The sequence below is a fragment of the Fundulus heteroclitus genome, chromosome 15, assembly GCF_011125445.2.
Source record: "Fundulus heteroclitus isolate FHET01 chromosome 15, MU-UCD_Fhet_4.1, whole genome shotgun sequence".
Lineage (NCBI taxonomy): Eukaryota > Metazoa > Chordata > Actinopteri > Cyprinodontiformes > Fundulidae > Fundulus > Fundulus heteroclitus.
The window spans coordinates 15,988,671-16,010,471 of record NC_046375.1 but is presented as its reverse complement, the minus strand read 5'-3'; the positions used below and the strand labels follow the sequence as shown (position 1 = coordinate 16,010,471).

Below are 21,801 nucleotides of genomic sequence, written 5' to 3'. Positions count from 1 at the left end.
TTAGAAAAGTGCTACATGAATTCAATCCATTTACCATTTTTTGCGAAATTAGATGTCATTTCTCAAAAGATAATAAAATAATGTCTGTATTGCCAGTTTTAGAAAAGAAACCTATTTTGATTTAAATACATATTTAAATGGCTTATCAGAAAATAATCATACTCTTAAAAATAACTTAAAAAAACAAGATTTTTTTTGGGTGGCAACAATCAGATCACGTCCTTTGATTACTGATCAGGGTTTTGCATGTTTCCACTGGCATTTCCACAGGTCTTTGTGGCTGGTAGGCCTGCTTGCCATCATGCTAAGCCAGTGGTTCACAAAAGTTTTCTGTTGAGCCCCTCTTTGAAGAAGGAGACGTTTTCAGACCCCCCCCCCCCCACCCACCCCATACCAACAAAATGGATCAAGAAATTTTACTTTTATTGTTTTCTGTTTTAATGCATTAAAGCTGTCTTTCTGAAGATTACCCAGAATCCCTCCTAAAATGTATAACAATGCTTTCTATCAACTAGAATTTTTCAACATCCAACATATAGTCATGGGGGAAAACATTGGGAACCAAAAACTATAACTGATCCGGTGTATCTAGGCAGTAGGGGAAAAAACACAATCTTTTATTTCTTTAAGCTTGAAAAATGGTCAGTAGTTTTAATCATCCCTGTTTTGCTTTATATTATGTTGCATTTCAGTATTGTTCAGCACATCTTCTGTACTGTTCAGTAATTTTTTTTGTCCTGCACTATCCTGCGTGACTCTTGTCAAATGTTAGGCCTCTCTATTCACAATACTATCTCAGCAGTACATGCCTCGCACATTTGTACTGTTCCTTCAGAAGCTTCATTGGTTTCTCTTATCTTTATAGTGACGTGCATTTTACATTCCGTGATATTTAATTTCAGATAAGTATGACAGGGTGTATCTGTTTTATACACACTCTGCTTGCTTTGCAATGCAGATTAGGTTAGCAGAAGAGAAAATGTCTCTGAGTGTTTTCTGATACATGGATGGGCATTAAGCATCTGCGCGCATGCTATCGAATGTTTGTAGTGTCTAAGTGTTCCTGCAGGCTAACATGTTGGTGTGGATTTCAGTCTAAGATGTGTTTTCCTGTGATGGAGGCTGGTGGATGTCTGTTTTTGTGTTTTGTGGCGTGTCAAGCTGTCTCCGAGTGTTTCCCACTCTCTTCTTGAAGAGCAGTAACACTCTGTGAATGACTCTCGTGCTTTTTCAATTCTCTAGTGTCTATCGCATAATTTCATACCCAGTCAATAAGACGCCAAACACTCAAGCTACTGAAATCATCTATTTGCAAATAGGAGTAGAGTCCTCCAAGGATTTACTGTAGGTGTTTGATGTGTTTTTAAAGCTTCAATGAGCAGCATGTTTTCATAGCTTTTTATCATTTGTGCTGATATATTAAAGTGATTGTCAAACTAAAGCTGCCACAAAAAAGGGAACAATAGAAGTTAGTGTGAAATGCACTCATTTAAGATGAATGTGCATTGTTTTTAAATTATGTGCATATTAGCTACATACAGCCACAAAACAATCCACTTTAAATGCAACAACACAATAAAGAGACATATCCACATACATATCTGTGATAAATATATGAAAATGCTGTACGTGAGGGTGAACTTCATTCTCCTGTAATCCTATCATTTTAGAATTAAGGGAAATTACTTGGGATGGATAACTTGATTAGCTTTGCACATCTAGAGACCAAATGTTTACTCTTCTTCTTTTTTGTAACATGGAACAAGTTCAGTCAAACTGGATGGAGATAATTCATGAACATTGTTGTTCTTAACTCAATTTTGGTAGTTTCTGCAATCTCCTTACAATGTTTTCTCTGCTTTATGCCTGCCAATGATTTGTCCCTTCTGAAACAGAGTGACATCTTTTCCACGACCCCGAGAAGTTTCGTTCCACATGGTGGTTTAAGAAATGAGAAGCAACTCATTGCACCAGTTGGGGTTAAATAAGTTATTGCCAGCTGAATCATAATCGCCCATGCAGTAATTATTCAGTGGGAGGCTTGTACCTATTTGCTTAGTGAAATCTGAGCTATTTCTGTCAATAGGCTCTCAAATACTGGAATCAGCGGACAGGTACGCACAGAGGTCAAGTTATAGTAGCGCTTATGCGGCATCACACTCCAAACTGCACGGTAGAACTGTTTTCTATTTGACAGCGAGCTAATGACCTAGGCTGCTCCAAGGCACTCGTGAGACTTCAGCACCTGCGGCGTCGCACCCACTCTGTGCCGTACTGAAAGGTGTACGGTGGATGTCTGCTGCGGTAAATGCAGGAATTTGTCACAAGAAATAAAGCCAATAAGCCCGCTCAACTATCAAGGGTAAAACGTCTGTGGAGAATCCACACGGCTCACATTTTACGCACAGGACTCCCAGGTGTGCGGGGGCCTTGTGTGTCTCCTAAGCGAAGTCCCCTCTCCTACTTTCAGCTCAAAGTGACTTTGGTTTGCATGCAGGTAAACTCACACTCCCACCTGGAGAGAGAACGCACCGAGTCCCCCAACAGAAATTGTATCGCTTGCGTCGGGAGTGTGGGATCCAACGGGATGAATGTGTCCATTTCTGTTGTATGTTACTACAGAGAAGGACACATTTGTTGATATCACATGGTAACCCTTTAACCTGCAATATATTAAGAATGTTTGCCTAATACAAATACGATGATGATCTCGTACGTTTAAACTCGATTATTATAAAGAATTAAAGCTCAATACAGCACGTTCTCAACAAGTAAACACCTCTATGGTCATTTTTAGCTGTCCTGCCAAAATAGAATTTGCTTTGATTGTCACAAATCACCAAAAGTCTTTCTGTTGGAAACAAAAATCCACCTTCCTGAGTTCATCTATGAAATAAGATGCTGGCTTTATCTATTGGAAAACACATTTTTGTTGCTGAATTGACCCCATAGATGTTTCAGAAACAGATCTCAAATGTAATAAAAATAAAATGAAATTGAGTTACGCTCTAAAATATTCTAAACCCTGGCTCTAGATTTAAAAATATTTTCATTCAATCATTAAGTAGGAAGGAAGATAGGCATGTAGCCTTCAAAATATCACCATGTATAAAGATACATGATAGAGACAGAAATAAGGATAAATGAGAAAGATCGAGAGAGACAGAAGCCTGCTGCTCATATAAAGCTGTATTCTGTGATATTAATGGAAAGCTAAGTGGAAGAAAAATCTTAGGAAATCCCCCAAAAAAGAACAATTAACTATGTTAACAACTACAACAAAAAAAAACAGTTCTAGGGGAACCATTGTATTTCACTGAGGTATTTTACAGCACTCGTCTGATTTCAAGCTTTCTGTTGCCCTCTATTGACTTTTAAAGCCTTCAGCTCTTAACTTTCCCATCTGATTATTGCTCCGAGGCATGACTGAGAAACTTATAGCTTAGCGACACAGAGGCTGAGTTTCCATTACTCCCCAAGGCATAATGAGCCACTTTCCACTTGTTCACAAGGGAAGTTTTCATTACAGTGGCTAAAGTGCTCATTTGTGAAACAGAGCTGCTCTTTGCCATGACTGTTCTGCATGTGCTGTTTACACTTTGTTGCAAAATAGTCCTCTTTTTTTGTTTTGTTTCGGATGAGCATTAACCTGGCATTATGTGACTTTCATTAATAATATTTAGTAGTTTGTGTTTCTCAGTGCAGGTTTATGAGAATGTTTTTAGATAATTGTAGCTGAGTGTTATGCTTCTGTAAGGCATTATGCTGAGTAAAGAGATGGACAATTTTTACAAATGCATTTATCTTTGCCTGCAGCTGCAATTCTCTCACTTATTGGAGTATTGATTTCTGTCCCGCATGGAACGCTGCTGTACATTTAGAGACTACACGGTTGTATTATACAGAAAAAGCATGATTCTGGAGTATTTCCTGCTTTAAAAACATCTGAGTTCAATGCACATATGATTACAAAATTATGTTTTAGAAATAAAGGCCACAGATAATTTTTTTCTTTGTTGTTTTTTTTCTTCAGCAAGCCATGAAGAATATCCATGCTGTTTATTTCACTATTGGGCGTGAAATTTTTGGTAATTTATTTATTTATTTATTTTTTACCAGGTAGAACCTACATTGGTTATATAACACAGTTTTCATAACAGCATTTAATATTTTTTTTTTATTACAGTCACCCTTGGTATTTTTTTTTAAGTAAGTCAAAGTGAGTTTTAAAATGCTGATTGTCAGAGCTGACCTTGCTGTTGAATTGACCAGAATAACAATGTCGATTGAGTAACCTTCCTTTCACACAGGTGCTTTATTATTCAACTAACTTTATTTTCCTTGTTTTCTACAGGTTATGCACTTTCAAACCCTTACCCTAAACCTTAGAAGTTAATATTTTAATTATAGGCGCTCTGTAAATTAGAACAACTGCAGAGACCCATATTAGACAAATGTGCACTCTAAATGCACTGTTGCATTTGAGTGGGGATGTTTGAGACTAAGTAGTTCTTAATTCTTAATAAAGTCCATGGCGTTAACTCCACTGAATCACTCCTGCTTGTCCTACTCATGTCTTACTCGTGATCACTCCCCTTCATGGTGTTTTATGACCCACAGTGAGGCTGAGCCTGTTTATGAAGTGATTATTCCTTTACAACCTGTGCCTGGATTCGTTCCCCCCTTGCCTTTCCACTAATTATGTGCACATACTGGATACTCTATTACGGTATTAGTGCTAATGAGCCCACTGACCATGGAGCTAAGTGTTAGACATGAAATAAATACAACTCATTAAGATCATTACAAGAATGTAGTGATGGCAATCCCTTTGATTTTAATCTTTATATCATCTTTTTAACATGCTGTTGGTTAAATATAAAGCTAAGCCATATACAGCAACTTTTATTCATGCTGTCTGCTCTTAAGAATGTGTCCTTTTTCATTTTTTCTTCATTAAGTTATATTTCAGGTGTATTACACATTGAGGTTAAGTGACATCCAAAACTGTTTTTGGATGTCACTATAAACTCTTTAGACCTTGAGACTGTATGACATTTTCTTACACTTGCAGCGAGAACCCTGACTTGGCAATTATTAAACACCGTGTTTTTTTGCATGAGCTGTGATCAGGCCTATGGGTGGTAATGCCATTAGGGCTGTTTTTTTTTATTTTATTTTTATCAAGGCATAAAGGCTTTCTCCAAAAAAGTGCATAAATAAGTAGGAACCAGGCCAACAAGAGCCTTGCAAGCAAGAGTCATCCAGTGCATATATTGCCTTACTTTCAAGGTAGAGATTCCATATTAGTATACAGTTCTCAGGGGTGGGTGAGTCCGCTACAACCAGTGAAAAATCAGAGCACAGTAGACACTGGCGTCAAGGACTGTAGGTAACTGGTTGAAGCACACATACAGGTACTCGTTATATAATTACAAAATCATGACAAGGTTGATTTTTTTATTTTTTTTCCAGTAATTCCGTTCAAAAAACAAAACTTGTATATTCATTCATTAAACACAGACTGATGTATTTCAAGTGTTTATTTGTTTTAATTTTGAGGATTATAACTGACAACTAATAAAATTAGAATATCTTAATATTACTTAAGACAAATACAAAAAAACGATTACCAGAAATGTTGGCCAACTGAAAATTATGAGCATGTACAGCACTCAATACATAACTGGGGCTCCTTTTCCTTTGACTACTGCAGCAATGTGACATGGCATGGTCCCAAAAGCTGGATGCAGGACATGTCTGTTCCCCACTACCACAGTTCAACAGCGCTGATGCATGTGGAGCAAATGTAAATACAATTGGTAGTGTAAAAATAAGCTTCATTGTTACTGTCTGTGGATATATTGAGTAGGAAAGTGATACAATAAGGAGACATTTTGAGTGCAGCTAACTGCTTTGTTCTGGCCCACCTCTTGGCAGACAGCAGCTGACGCATGTCTTGCTGCTGATAGCTAGTGGGTTTGAGTGGCTAGCCAGGTACGGGCTCTAGCATCTGGCGGGCTCTGGCAGTTAACAAGGTAGTGGGCTCCAGCAGCCTAAAGGCTGAGTTATACTGGTGCATTGGATTGCCGAGGCCATTGAGGCGTTATAGACGTTTATACTTGATATGGCAGCCCAGTTCCAGGTGTGAGCTCGGCCTGTTTTTTTCTGGCCCGGTTATCAGATAACGAAGAGCGCATGTGCAGACCGTGTCATCTCCGTGTGGTCAACTGAAATTACATCCATCCATAAAAATATTAGCTTCCCTACCATGACTCACGATATCCAGTGATGATTCTGCTTAGCAGTGCAATGAACCTCAGCATCTGTCGTTGTTTCCTGCGTCTCTAAATCCTTATTAGACGTTCGTTTGTCTTATCCACTTCTCAAAAGCTGACTCTGTCAAGTAAAACCACCAAAAGTTGCCGTCTTCGCCTGACTCTCAGCAAACAACAACGTATCACCAAGCTTGACTGCCTGAAAGTTACGGGCTCCACTATTTTGATTTGCTTGGTCCCTCCTTCAATCCCAGAGAACAGTAGTACCGCAGATCGTCACTAGGAGGCGAGGAGCAACAAAGGAACTGAGATAGCGTGATGTGTAAACGGTCGTCAGAACGAGGCTTGGCTTGGTTAACTGATCCAAGACCGGACCGAGCTCGGCATGGATCGGTTTAACAAGGGTAGTGTAAATGGGGCGTCAATTATCATAAAAAATAGTTGGTGTGTTTATGGCAGCAAAACAGAAATAAATGGAAGGCTAGAGATGTAGAAGAATATGGTATGTTCACCTGTTAAACACAGAAAGGCGTGAAGATGGGGAAGACAGCCTGTCTGTAAAGCCCATAGGGATCTTTTTTTAAAATAAAGGATTTAAAAACGTAGCTTTACTAAATAAAAGCAGATTGCTTTACATACCCTGGGTAGTTGTTTTAAACCTTATTTATGCAGCAGGTGATGGGAATAGAACTCAAAATCCTTGTTTGTATCCACAAACTTGGGGTAAAAGTATGCCAGTATTCTATGTGTGCTGTTTTCAGTCACATAATAAATAGTAACAACATAGCATTTAACACAATTGTGCCGCTTGGAACTTCTGAGCCATTTGATGTCAATACAGGCAAACTTGAATGAGGCTTGCGCTCCTGGTCCGTGCAGTGTTAAAAAAATTCTGACGTGCATCACCTCAGATTCTGCTCCTTGTGACATGGGTGTGATCTATAAAACACAAAAGTTTCTGAGAGGACAACTAAGATGTACTGATAGACCTTTTAAAACAACAAAGACAGAGACTAAAACAGAGTAAAACAAATTATGATGGGTGTTGTTTATCTGTTGGTCCAGGTTTCTATTTCAGTTATGATTCAAATATTTGCATTTCTACTAAATTTAGTACATCACAAGGCTCCAGTCCATAGAAAGTTGACTGAAAATAATTGCTGCACTTGCTGCATAATTGGAAATCCAGACCTTATGATGTACTAATAAGAATGTTGAATAGAAAACAACCTTTGAGCAATTTGACTTGAAGATAAGAACAGCATTTTAAAAAATATAGCCTTGCATGAAGAGTCAATAATGATTTGAAAAAAAAACAACAACAGAGGAGAAGTCACACCACGTGTGTGTGAGAGCCGTTGCTCTAAAACATGGTTTTGATTTTTGAAACAATGGCTAAATGATTGTGAAGTTAACATTTTAAGCTGTTCTTCAGTTGATTAGGTTTTTTGGGGCTCCAGCCCAGCCACATGGAAGACAGAGATCTAAACTGTAAACAGAACAAAATATTTGTTAAAAAACTCTGAATCCCAGAGTGCACAACATTAACCTATTAGCATGATGTGCTCCTATGAAAGAGGAATTACCATCGCTACTGAAAAACCTGCTGATGTCGTAAAGTCTGCACAGAGCAGTGATCTTTTTCTTTCACTGCCATCAACGCTGCACAACTGGGGGATCACTGTGTTGAACGTGTTGTTCTTGCTGGCTGAGAACAAGATCTCCGTGGCTTAGCCTGGCCATCTGAGCTTCTGAAAAAGAAGAGAGCATAGATTCTCCAAGAGACGTGGTTCGGATTACGTTGAAAAGTGAGATTTCAAGGTGATTTCAAATCCATGTTTACAGATATAAATTAAAAGTTAAAATCAGTAAAACCATAGACCATTGTAGAAATAACTTACCTCTTCCTATTATATGCTCGATCTTGTTCTTTCACAGCTTAAAGCTACTATAGAAATGTGTAATTATAGTTTATCTAATAGTTTATTTTTAGTTTAGAATTTGTTTAATTTTAAGTAATGTGGTACATGTCTGTGTTCCCTCTGAATTTGTTTTAAAAACCTTACTAATTCTGAGAATAGATAAAGTTTATCTTCTACAAAGAGAGGAGGTATTCTGGCTGTGGTTGTGTATGATAGAACGTGCAACTCTGCATTTATTGATCAAAGAGACACTGAACTGCTAGCTGTTGGCAAGAGACCATACTATCTACAGTGGGAGTCTACACGTTATTGGGATGACTGTGTATACCCAGCACTGTTACCACCAGATTCCAAACACAGGCTCCCTACCTACCAACACTCGCCCTCCCTTTACCTAGTATGTTACCTGCCACACTACAGAAAATTAAATGCTGGACATATTGGATGCCATCCCTCTCGCCCCTGGGAGCTCAGATCACAACCTGGTGAATATTCAGCCTGTGTATAAGCACTGTGGATACAGAAAACCAGCTGTGAGATACACAGTGAAGAGATGGTCTGAGGAGACTGAAGAAGCTCGGAGGGACTCCAAAAAGGCTTAACTTGGAGACAACTGGAATTTTGCATAGTTCTTTCTGAGCAAAAGTCAACTCTGGTGGCTTAACTGCGAGCCACCAGAGTTGACAAAGACTCCTGGATAGGTGTCAAAACATTTTCAGAAAGAACTGAGCGAAAGTCCAGCTGCCTCCAATTTAAACATGTTTACTGTTGTGATAACCAAATAACTAAGAATGTGCACAGGCATGCTCCTAGGGACCGTTTCAGCTCCACTGCGTGGGGAAAAACTATGTGCTCCTAATGGGAAAGACAGCAACAGCATCACAAATTGCATCATATTAACTTTTATGTGGAGAACAGTTCATGCAGGTACGGTGTTTCTCCAATAACAAGTAATGAATCAACCTGGAAAAAAACCCGGAAACAAGGAGGAACTAAGAGCTGCTCAACGGGAACTGAAAATGAAGATAATTGATGAAAAAAAAATTACAGGAAGAAGATGGAAGAACGGAATAGCAAAACAACATCAGCAGGTTTTGGAAGAGCTTGAAGATCTTGAAGAGCTTGAAGATCTTGGTCATAATCAGGTCATAAACCAAAGATCTAAACAAAATCATCAGCAGGTTTAATCAGATACCATTTCAGTGGACTCCACTACCAGCTCCACCACCACCAAACCATTACTGAAAGCTGCTACATCATTTTATAACTTAGATAAATGTGTCTGTAATGACAAGAATCCTGGAGAAAATATTTATCATAACAGGAACATGGTACAATTAACCTTTCATATTTTGCGGCTCCTACTTGTTGGAGTTATAGCTTCATCTGGTATCAAGATGTACAACTGTGGTGAAAACAGTATAGGCCCATGGTTATTGAAATTATGAACACAGCCTTTTTTTCTAACAATAACAGAATAGTTGATAAGAAATTGCTGAATAATAAGCTGAAAACCCAAAATGAAACGTATGCTACTGCAGGTAGTTTGATGTAACAGTAAGAGCCAATGTGACTGAGGTGGCAGGTCACATTATGTGAGAATCTCTAGAAGTCATAATATTCTAGGTGTGGAATTCATGGGTCAAATCTTTAGCACCACTATGAAATAGTTATAATAATGCTGTAATTTTCTGTAATTTTGGTTTCTTCTGTAATTTAAGGAAGACAAAGAGTCTACTTAATGTGATTACATCCTCGTGTTAGTTAAAAAATAAACCATCCATCCATCCATCTATCCATTTTCTAACACGCGTATCCCTTGGTTGGGTTGCGAGGGGTGCTGGGGCCTATCTCCAGCTGTCAATGGGCGAGAGGCGAGTACACACTGGACAGGTCGCCAGTCTCTGGGCAACACAGAGACAAACAGGACAAGCAACCATTCTCTCACACACTAACACCAAAGGAGAATTTAGAGATGCCAATTAACCTAACAGTCATGTTTTTTGGACTGTGGGAGGAAGCCGGAGTACCTGGAGAGAACCCACGCACCATCAAACAAAATTAAAGATTGCCATTAATGGATTGAAGTCAGAAAAAAACAACGGCCATGCCAAGTAACCAAACATTCATGTATTTCTACTGCAGGAGGAAACCAGAGAACCAGGGACAAAAAAGCTTGCAACCACACAGATAACACACTATCCCCAAACAAAAAGGACCTAGATAAAATTTGACCTTCTAGCTCTGAGGCAACAGAGCTAATCCCTAACGTGCAGCCCCTACTCATTACGACCTTCGGCATCTTTTAAGTCACTCAAATATGTGTTTTTATGTCTTGTCAGTTGTCTGTGTTTCATCGTTTCTCGTGGCTGGAAAAAAAGTATCTGCCTCTTAAATATTTCTTCTGTTTTTGATTTTCTGTCACACTTCCATGTCTCAGATTATCAAATAAATGTTTGTCAGATGAAGCGAGAAAATCATACATGCAGTATTCAAAGGATGATGACATTAAGAAAAAAAAAGGTATCCAAACCAACCTAGCCCTATGTGGAAAAGTAACCTGTATAATGCTTTGGAGCAATAACTACCAATAACTGAGTAATTGCCATAATTGTCAGTTAGTCCTTCACATCGCTTTGGAGAAATATTGGCTAGGGCTTGGCGATATAGAGCAAAAATAATGTCTTGATAATTTAGGCTAAATGCTGATATACAATATTTATCTCAATCCGTTTTCATTTAATTAATAATAAAAAGGCATCTCTGAATCAAATCTTTATCCCAAATGTCTCACAGGCACATTTTTAACAACTAACTGTAGATAAATATGAGAAACAGCAGAAAAATAACCTTCTGGAATGAAGTATAATTATAACGCAACATAGATCATCCCGATTTAAACCATGTAGTCTCATCCTATATCTCTTTTTTTTAACTCAATATTTTTAAAATCATAACATATTGCCAAGCCCTAATTTTGGCCCTTTTTTCTTTGCCTGTTTAAAGGCAAGCTACACAATACTTTGACTAGGCCACTCCAAAATGGCCTAGTCAAACTAAACCACATTAGTCTGTCAGCATTACCGGTATATTGTTTTTCTGAACTACATGATTGTATCACATAAGGCCATGTTAGTTTGGGTAACCTTTCCCTCTTAATAAACATTTGAAAACGGCCTTTTTATATTTCCTCACATTACCTTTGATTTCAAAATGTGTTAGATCTGAAACATTTGATTGTGATTTAAAGAAAATAACAAAGAAATCTAGAGGGGGTAAACTTTTTCTCCCCAGAATTATGCATGCCAAATCATTGGATGTAGTTTGTCACTGATGTGTAATAACTATGAAAGTTTCAAATGAAGCTACAAATACCTATGTGGCACGAGTGAGTTTTTGTTTTCACATTTATTAATTCTTAAGCACCTTCGCAAAGAGAAGGAAACAGAGAAAAGAGCCCGTGGCATCCGTGGAATAGCTAAAGGGGGGGTTAGAGACTGCTGGCATCACAGCAATGCAACATCACATACTCCCTTATGCAAATGTAATTCCTACAAGCAGTATTTGCGTTCTTCTCCATAAGAGTTACATCTGAGTTTTTAGGATATCATTAAATTGTGTCTATATAAAGAAATTGAGGAAAAAAATGAGAAAACAAAAGACAAAGGTGCTTTTACTGTCTTTCTGTGAGGGTAGCTTGAAGGGAAAACGGGATGTAGTAAAAAGAAAAGGGATTTTAGGGATTCTCTGGTAATGAGCGAGGGGGGATAAGGAATTTTCAGAAATACAGCAGAAAATAGTGTTCAGGAGAGCAAGAGGTTTAATCCAGATCACAAACAGTGCAATAGATGAATGGCAGAGAGGAGGGGAAGAAGGACCTTGCAGTATTTCATCACAGAAGTCTTTTTTTTTTTTTAGTCTTGTACTTCAAACATCAGCCTGTCCATCATTCTTGTCACAGACTTGCTTCTTAGTTGTTCTTCTCTTCCTTGTTATACTCTCTAATTTTCTGACAACTTCACAATGGACTGTTTTGAAAAAGGCCACTTATGCCTTACCGTAATGTTTCTCAGCTATAGTAAAATAATACTCGAAATAAGTCAGAACAACAAGTTTAAGTGAGACATGTAATGTTACTTTTTAAAGGACTTCAAGAATAACAAAAGCATTTGGAAAGTAATTTCCTTCAAAGTATTTGATTGAGACTGCAGTTTAGGAGTGAGCCTTTGTTGTATCGGTTTATCGTTATCGCAGTTTATTTTTTATATCATGATAAAAATGTTAGTTTATCTTGACAACCATAAATTCCAATCAGTGGTGTCTGAAAACGCCCAAAACAGACATTATTGTAAGGATTGTTTTTTTTTTTGTTTTTTTTTTTGCTATTTTATTCACTGTCGGTTTCTTGAGCGCATCAATAAATATCAATAAATGAAAAAAACCTAAATAAATGCTATGAGTTTGTGTAGTTTGCTGATATAAATCACACTTCTTTATGTAACTAGTATCCTGATGGTGTATTTCAAATTTTATTTTAATATGTCAAATGTTACACCATTAAATGTTTTTTAGGGACAGTATTTGTGTTTATTGGGATAGTTAACATGCAGGTACAGCCACACAGTTACGTAAAAACCAAGAAACTATGAAGTCTTTTATCATCATGTATATTGTTATCCCAATTCTACCACAATATACCGTGATAAAAGGTTAAGTCCATATCACCCACCCCTACTACAGTTACAACTTTTCTATGTGCTACAACCACGAAGTTGAATATTTACAACTGAAAATATTACTTCTAATAAAAGCATACTGGTTTAACTGTTTAAGGTCTAAAAAGACCTACCTTGTGTCCTTAGAGTGCAACAAACCCGCATAACTGATTAAAAAAGATGACTGCGTAATATCTCTAGATGACCACTACTCTCTGATAGTCTCCACCCAATTAAACTGACAACTAGCAACCAACAACAAATTGGTTATATAGAAAGGGGAGTGGATCAACACCTCCACCAAAGGTGACAAGCGTAAAGGGGCAAAATGCAAAAGTGGACTAATGCCCCATCACACAGTGGAGTTGGCAAGTGCACAGTAGCTAAAGCAAATGCCAATGGAATACCCTGGAGCACATCCAGCGAAATAGTAGTCACAATTAAATGAGGATAGCTTTCCTACAAGAGGTCATGGGATGTAAAAGCCAGTATTTCATTGCAGAGCATGGGAAGAAAATGCACTTATCCCTCTGTGGTGTAGCGGGCTAAGTCTGGATCTATGATACTCTAGTTTTAACTCTGGTTGCATCAGGAAGGGCATGCGGCGTAAAAAAACCAAACCTGTCAAGTCTGTGAGCAAGGTGCAATGACTTGCTGTTGCGACCTATGAATAAGAGAGTAGCCGACAGGACGCAATTACAGTAGAAGAAAATGTACTTCCAGCTCTGCAGAAACCCCCCCACCATGCTATACCGTTCAGCTTGGAAATTATAGAGATAGCGATTCAGAAAAAAGCTCATGTATAATTTAATTTATTTGCATGCTATTTTCTGACTTTTTAATATTAGGTCTTATTTGCATAATTCTGATCCCTGTTTGGGATTGTTCTGTTTAAAATCTGACAGATCGAATAAAACCAATTCTGAGCTGTGACCTGCTGGGAAATATTCATTGGAGTTACATAACCATGTTTCCTTACATTAGACACGAATTGATCATAGAAATTTACTTTAAATTAGGTTACATGAAAGTGGGTACAAAAGGTCTGAAAAGGTTGCTCACAAAAAGACCAAAACACAACAGAATGGTAAAAGGATTAAATTACCAACATTATAGCCAAGCAGTGACTGGTTGCTCTCTTAGAAACTTGTGTCAATTACTTAACGTGGCAGAAGGGAGGCTACAATACATGTATTCAGATATTTATTTTTGGTGCCATACCTATGGTTCTGCATGCAAGTGTACCAAAGGAATAAAGCCTTGTTTTAAACTTTTGCACATACTAAGTGTTCGTGTGCATAGGTAAAGAACACAACTGGGCGTTCCACTGTGTGACAAAACAAATCAGAGCTCAGTGCTATTATGAGATTCTGGACACAATAACATTTCTAATTGAGCAACGATGGAAAAAGACAGAAAGTAGACCAATTTAAAGCTTTTCAACAACAATAAAAAAATTCATGTAGTTCACTTAATGGGTTGCCTGGAATAATGTAAACATGCTGGTACAGTGAAAGCTATGCTAAAGTCTAAATCCAGCTACCTGTAGCATTAACCCTGCAGCAAATGTCACGAGAGTTGTCAACGCAGCAGACATGCAACCACGCATCAGGACTGTTTTAAATTAAAACACTGCTATGGTGCATTCAAGTACAGCTATTACCATTTATTGTCTAAATGCACATACCAAAAAAAAAAAAAAACTTCAAGGTAAATAAAATGTTTAATATGTTCAACATATGTCAGCACAAGCATATTAAAATAACAACTCTAGCTCTTTTCAAGTGGTATTCTTGTTGCTTGCTGGTTTTATAAATTCATAATATCAAACTGAATCTCTGGTCTGCTCTATGCTCGGCCCTTCTTTTACTGGAGATGGAGCAGTCTATCTCCTTCTAATGTAATGCCGCCCCCCAAAGCTCTGTTGTGTAAACTAAACACTGTTTTCCTTTTCAAATGATAAAACTGTCACTCTGTCCTGAGGGTTGATCAAGTTTAGTGCATCTCCCTTTTTACATAAATTAGTGGCTGTTAATTTCCACCCTAATAGTATGTATTGTTTTTTTTTTCCTTCTGTTCCTGCAAAATAATCTTTCTTTCAAAAATACCAGTGGAACATTTTCCCATCACTCTTGTTCATTTAAGACTGACGTACAGACATGTAGTCTTGTTCTAATAGGTGTATCCAGTATGTTGCCACCACTGAAAAAAGCCTAACCTTTACCCTCTTTTTTTTTTTCCTGTTGCCCATACTTTTACCCTTATTCCTCCACTGTTACTTCCTCCCTCTCATCTTCTGAATTTTCCTCTTTCTGACTTCTTATCTACACTGACTTCACTTTTATGAGTTTCCTCTTTGTAACTCTGCCTCTCACAACCTTTCCTGTCCTCCTTTTGAACTGCGAATCTGCCACCAAGTCTGCCACCAAGCTTATATCCAAGCACACACACACACACACACGCACGCTAAGTGTGTGAGCAAGAGAAGATACACAGACGCACAGCTGCACATTTCCAGCAGCTATAATTACCTTATGCAAATAAGATCAACAAATAAACCATCTCCTCCTGCCGGGCAGCATGGTATAAGATGCCAACGACTGAAATTTGGGAGCTCATTTAATTAGAACGGAGGTGAAGAAGGAAAGAAAGAACATTCACCTAGCCCTCCTGCTGTATTACACTGTCAATTTAAACCTGTCTCTAATATCCCCACAAGCCCGAATCTCCTCTGCAATGAAAGTACATCTTACTATAATTTTTTGACATGTAGGAAAAAGCTCCACCTTACATTACCAGATGGAAGTTGTGCAGGAATAACTGTCTCCACAAGCGAAATTACAGAAAAGTAATTTCTATTCCTACATTTTTCTTTCTGTTTTTGAAAATTACCAATATTTGTTTTAATGACCTCATTAGAGTGTTTTTCTGCCACCCCTGAAAAACCACACAGTATGGGGTGTTTGAGGCTCCATGTGTGGTATTGCTTTAAGTCAACTCCTAATGTCAGTGTTGATCTGGTCAAACGTGGCTTTAATCGTGTGCTGCACCAAGCATCAGTGAACTGGAAAGATTTAAAAGAAAAAATCAGGCTTGCCTGGTGAAATCCTTTCTAAAACATTTTGGAATACTATATATAAAAATGCATCAGATCAGCAGTAATTTATTCAAGGGGGATTTAATTATGCATCTGTTGAGTAATCAATTGTGTATTTTAAGGTTTGATCCTTTTTGAATGAGTTTTATATCCTCTTAAGCCCAGCACGCACTGTAGAATTTCGAAAAACAGAGCAGGACTCAAATGTGTCACACTGTGCATAATTGACATACAATCTTGACAGTAACAATTTCACACCACTCAGAGAACTATGCCAGACTTTATGACTTGGTGCCATGCCAGAAACATCCAGCATCGGTCCCACATTAGATTACAGCAAATGGTAGGGGTTGACCATTGCCATTTTCCATCAAATTTTGAAGGAGAAAATTGTAGACAGTTAAAGTGAATTAAGAAATATAAAGGAATTATATCTTTTCTCTTATAAAACGTGTATGACAGTTGATTTTTCAGGATTCCCATTCTTGCTTGGGTTTATATTTTTGTGTAGTCCTCCTCGAACAAATAAATGTCTGTGTCTCTGTTACCATTTGGCTTCTTCAGGAATTTATGCTGGTCTCTCGTTAATCAAAGATTCATCTTGGGGCACCGTTTCCATTCAGTGCTTTTTGTGTTGTTCTTCATCCAATCAGAATAATTCAGGATACCCGTCAAAGTCATATCCCTAGCATCTTGGGCAACGTTCACACTGCAAATCTTGATGTTCAATTCACATTTTTTGATGACATCCAATTTACTGCGTGGTCATTCAGACTACTAATTAAATGCAACCATCGTCAGACTTTTGTCTGCATCGATCACAAGCCCAAAGTGACCCACATGCGCAGATGGATAAGTCGCACAGCAGCACACTGTTTACAGAGGTAGTAACGGATATCGTTGCTAGAAGTGTTCAATAAAGCTTTATTTAAAGAGAAAAAAAGATAATAGTGGATACCGGCCTCTCTGTGTTCCAATACTTCAAAATCACCCCCACTGTTACTAGCTCATCCTATGCTGCAATCACTTTAATGTTATTGCCTACCTGCACACTATCATTGTAGAATATCTAAATGCATACTTCTGTAAATGAAGCCTCAAATCATCTTTGCACAATAAGCACCTTATCACCTCATTATCTGTTATCTGTGACTCATGAAGGACAACCAGTTCATACAAACTTTTAAATCTTCATCCTTTTAATATGTTAATCTTTTGAACACTATAATAAAAAAAAAAAAAAAACTGTAACCCTTGTTCACTGCCTGTTTGTTTGGCTGTCTTTGCTATGTGTACTCATAGCCGGAGTGGTCAAAACTAAACTGTAACACGCGGTGACAATAAAGAATTCTTGATTCTTAAATTGTTGTGCAATGGGTGCTGACAATATTAAGACCACCTATTAACAAGACGGAGGAAAGGTAAGGGAAAAGAAGCCCAGCTATTTGTGCAGTCAGGACAAAGTCAGACGAAATGCGATGTGATTGTTCAGATTGCGTGTGGACACTTTGAAAACTATCCGATGTACTACCAGATATGGAAGTGGAACAAATCATATTTCTTTGGGGTGAACAGATTGGAAATGGGCCGCTCACGCTGCCATGAAAACTAAATGAATATGGGTGGTATATGGGCAAAAAAATTGGATTTGGGTCGCATTTGTCTGCAGTTTGAACGTAGCCTTATGCACACTCGCGATTGTCCCTCACATATACTGATGCAAGCGGAAGCTTGAGACTACAATGAGAGACAGAATTTTATTTTACAGTGCCATTCTCCCCTGTCATTTATTTTCTAAGTAATAATTTCACAAAGCACTCGATGTAAAAAAAAAAAAAAAAAAGCTAATAAATTAGCTTGAACCAGACCAACCAGACTTAAAAATTTAGCAGCAGGCAAGTGGACTTGGGCGGATATTTGTTCAAGTAGACTTCACTGTACCCAAAAAAAAAAAAAAAAAAAGAGAAGAAAATATTAATAATAATTTCACCACCAGCTCTGGAAGGAGGGAGGGGGAGGATGAAGAAAATGAGACGGCAATGGAAATGCCACAGTACAATAAAAGGATGTTATGAAGATGAGTTCATGCAGCAGTTTCACTTGATGGGTTATCCAGAAAATTTCAACCACCAGCTGACATTTGTCGTGGGCCATCTTTGGTCATTGGAGTGCAAAATTGACCATTGGTGCACCCATCGCGCTGAACAACCACAGACCACTGATTCAAGTTTATGAAAAAAGATTTTGTGTTGGGGAAACAACAAGAAGCTTTAGTTGATCATCTTGTATTAGTTTTATGTCTCCTAGCCTGAAAATGTTAGATTTTTTTTGTTGTTGTGCTTGTTCACTAAAATAGATTTTTGTCATTCCAATAGAAAACACAAAAGATTTAACTTTTTAAAAAACATAATATTATTTTATCATTACATACATTAGACACAACAGAGGGAATCTTGTCCTTTCACAAGTCTGTGGACCTCTGGTAATATTTCTTCAATATGTTTGGATTGTTTGCTGCTGTAGATACGTTTTACCCATGAAACATTGTCTCTTCTGTTCATTTTGTTCACCTTCATAATTTTGTAAGTACACTGCACAAAATGGTTTTCAAGCTCAGAAACAAAGGCAGGAAAGAGAATGAGTAAAAAGCTGCAAAGGTCCAAATAAAAACTTTGAAAAACTCCATGTTGTTAATGTATTTTTTATTTTATTTTTTAGGTAGTCAGTTGTAAAAAAAAACCCCAAAAAAACAAAACAAAACAAAAAAAAAACCCTGCATTGGCTTAAAATTTGCAACACTTCTGTAACCAGCATCAAAGTGTCCGTACAGGGTATATTTCTGTCACGTCTGATCCAGAAACATTAAATCCTTTCCTTCTTTCCACAGGCCGATCCAAAGGAGCTGATTCGACTGGTCACGCAGCATGTCTCCTCATATTCTGCCTGGCCCGAGGAGCTGCAGAAGTTAATCGCCCAGCTTTATGTGTACAATGAGCGTTTGACAGACTTCACTCAGGCTCAGGTGTTGCAGGGCCTGGGCCGTGGAGTGGACGTGCAGCGCTTCAGCTCTGACTCGGAGTACAAGAAAGAGACAATCCTTGGCCTCACAGAGTAAGTGGGGGAAGTTTTTCAGATATTTGCCCATTTATTCGTGAATTGTCAAGCTGGCAGTTTGCAGCTGGATAAGAATTTTACCAGTTGTACTCTATGAGCTGTTCTATATCCTAAGATGTGTGCTTAATTCATTTCGAAAAGTCACTGCTACACATATGCAGTAGAGTAGATGTAATTGACCTCTCTGCCTTAACAGGATACAATCTAATCATTGCCCTGTCTTTTCCGCTCTTGCACACGTTTCTGAATAGGACCCTGGATGATAATGTGTACAGGATTGCTCTGTCCCTGGCAAAGCGTTACAGTGTCCCTCTGTGGGAGGTCTACATGACTCACCTCGAGTTCCTCTTTACAGAAAGCAGGTACCTGCACTAACACAAACCATCACGCTGGCTCTTTCTTTGCATTCTTCAGTTTTTCTCCTTTTGCTGAGTGATTATAGTAGAGATGCACTAATTAATCAGTGTTGTTTATTAAATGCATCAACACTAAATAGGAATAAATGCTTTAAATGCATAAATGGGGATAATCGTGTAATCCCCTCACTTTCTATGTAATTCAGAAATAACGGCGCTATCAGAGAAGCTGCAGTACACTTTCTTTTAAATGTGTTATAGTACTTTAAAGAAAAAAATATTATTGAAATGGACAGTTCAGATCTCAAATAAAATCAGTATCGTCATCTGTATCGTTCAGGCAAAAAGCCTAATCAGTGCATCTTTAGGCTTTTTAGGTTAACAGCACTTTTGCTGTCTAAATTATGTATAATAATAAAAAAACTGCCATATTGAAATTGAACATCCAGGTATCCAATTTGTATTTAAATTTAGAAAAAAAAATAACCCAAATGTCAACTTGAGTTTATGAGAGGATGTGTGTCAGAAACAATTTTCATAATTTATTTGCTCGCTCACTTTATAGCTAGTTTATCTGACTAGCACTGCACCTTTCCTATTTTTTATAGAATGCCTTTTCAGCAGAGCTTGAGGGTCGTTCGTGTTTTGAGGCGCACGTGTGCAATAAATTCCCACATGTCACATTCTTATATAGGGAAATGCTTTATGGACTCCACTTAACAATAAATTACAACATGCACCTTCCTAAACCCTTTTCACAACCGCTTTGTGTGTGTATGTTTCCACCAAACCTCAAGATCCTGACAAATCTGTGAAGGATATTCATGCTATAATCTCGATGGGAAGCATCTGCAGTATGCCTATTGATTTAACGGATGAATGGAAGACGGAAATGGCATAAATACAGCAGTTGGGGAAATTTAAAGGGGAAAGATGTATATAGACTGAACCTGGAGTGCAAAATGAAAATTTGACTTTTACGATCCCTGAAGGGAAATACATTATTTGCACTTCACTCATCCGCCTTGTTTAAGAGCTGCCACCAGTTATGGTTGATTGAATTGAAGTTGAACTCACCAGAGTTTGGGTTAACTCTGGCTCTTGCAGCAGAACAACAAGCTTTTTGTTTGCCAGACTTCTCAGGCTTTAACATAACTACCAGGGTCCTTAAAACAAAAAATGCTCTGACAAATTCTTGTTGGCATATTTTAAGTAAATCAGACTGCTGTGCAGAGCAAATTGTTGCAGCTTCATTGAATTTGTTGAAAGCAATCCATAAAGTCTTCTGGTGCCTTGGGAATGAGTAAAAGATCATAGGAACCTTCATACCCACTTTAGTCAAAGGGTCTGCAACCTTTACAATCTGAAGAGCCATTTTTGCTCTTGTCATGATGCAGACATGCATCATGACAAGTCCGAGGTCTCCGCTGTCCAAGGTCTCCGCTGGTTCGTCTCGCCGGGGTCGCTGTCCGCGATGCCCTGCCTCTGGGTTGGCCCTGCGCTCACTGGGTTCCTGCGCTCACAAGGGGTTCTGTGCTCACTAGGTTACTACGCCCTAAAGGTTCCTGAACCCTAAAGGTTCCAGCATTTTGTTTTGTTGCTCAAACCTCACCATAGAAGATGGCTCATGCCACCCCAGTGTCAAAGAAGGTATTCAGGAGCATCCCTTGCACTCCAAAAGACCCCAGCCTCCTCAGCAGGTAGTCCGCTCTGACCCTTCCTGTAAAAAGTGCCTCCGGTCCAGATTATTGTTCAGGTGAACACCCAGGTACTCATGAGTCCAGTATCTCACCATCAGTTCCCTGGATGTTCACCTGTGTCAGTGAGGTGGGTCTGCGCCTCCGAAAGTCCACCACCAGCTCTTTTGTTTTCCCTGCGTTTAACATGAGGTGGTTCTGTTGGCACCAGTCTACAAAGCTCTGGATCCACTGCCTGTGCTCTTTTTCATCCTCATTTGTGATGAGACCGAAAATGGCAGACTCATGAGAGAACTTCTGAAGGTGGCAACCTGTGGAGCTGATGGAGAAGTCTGCAGTGTAGAGGGTGAACAGAGACTGTGCCAGCACAGCGTCCTGCGGTGCTCCGGTGCTGCAGATCATCACTTCAGAATCACAGCCTTGCCGTGCAGCAGGTAGATGATGGCGTCAACCACCCCGATGCCAGGCTTTTAGGCAAACTGCAAAAGATCCTATGAAGACCTCACCAGGGGGGCAACCCTCGAGGGTCTTCATCATGTGTGATGTTAGTGCTGACGAGTATCGAACAGATCAATAAGTTCTTGGTCCGTGATGTTTCTGATAAGTTGCCTTCTCCAAAGTG

At 38.6% G+C, this 21,801-nt stretch overlaps 1 protein-coding gene across 3 annotated transcripts in view; it reads left to right on the top strand.

Moving 5' to 3' along the window:
- nbas (NBAS subunit of NRZ tethering complex) overlaps positions 1-21,801 on the top strand; it is a 251,018-nt gene that overhangs the window by 126,751 nt on the left and 102,466 nt on the right. For all 3 annotated transcript variants that reach the window (XM_036147528.1, XM_036147527.1, XM_036147526.1), the window contains exons 42-43: positions 18,900-19,123; positions 19,378-19,488. In XM_036147528.1, coding sequence (XP_036003421.1) covers positions 18,900-19,123; positions 19,378-19,488 — 335 coding nt within the window. The remainder of the gene's footprint in view (positions 1-18,899; positions 19,124-19,377; positions 19,489-21,801) is intronic.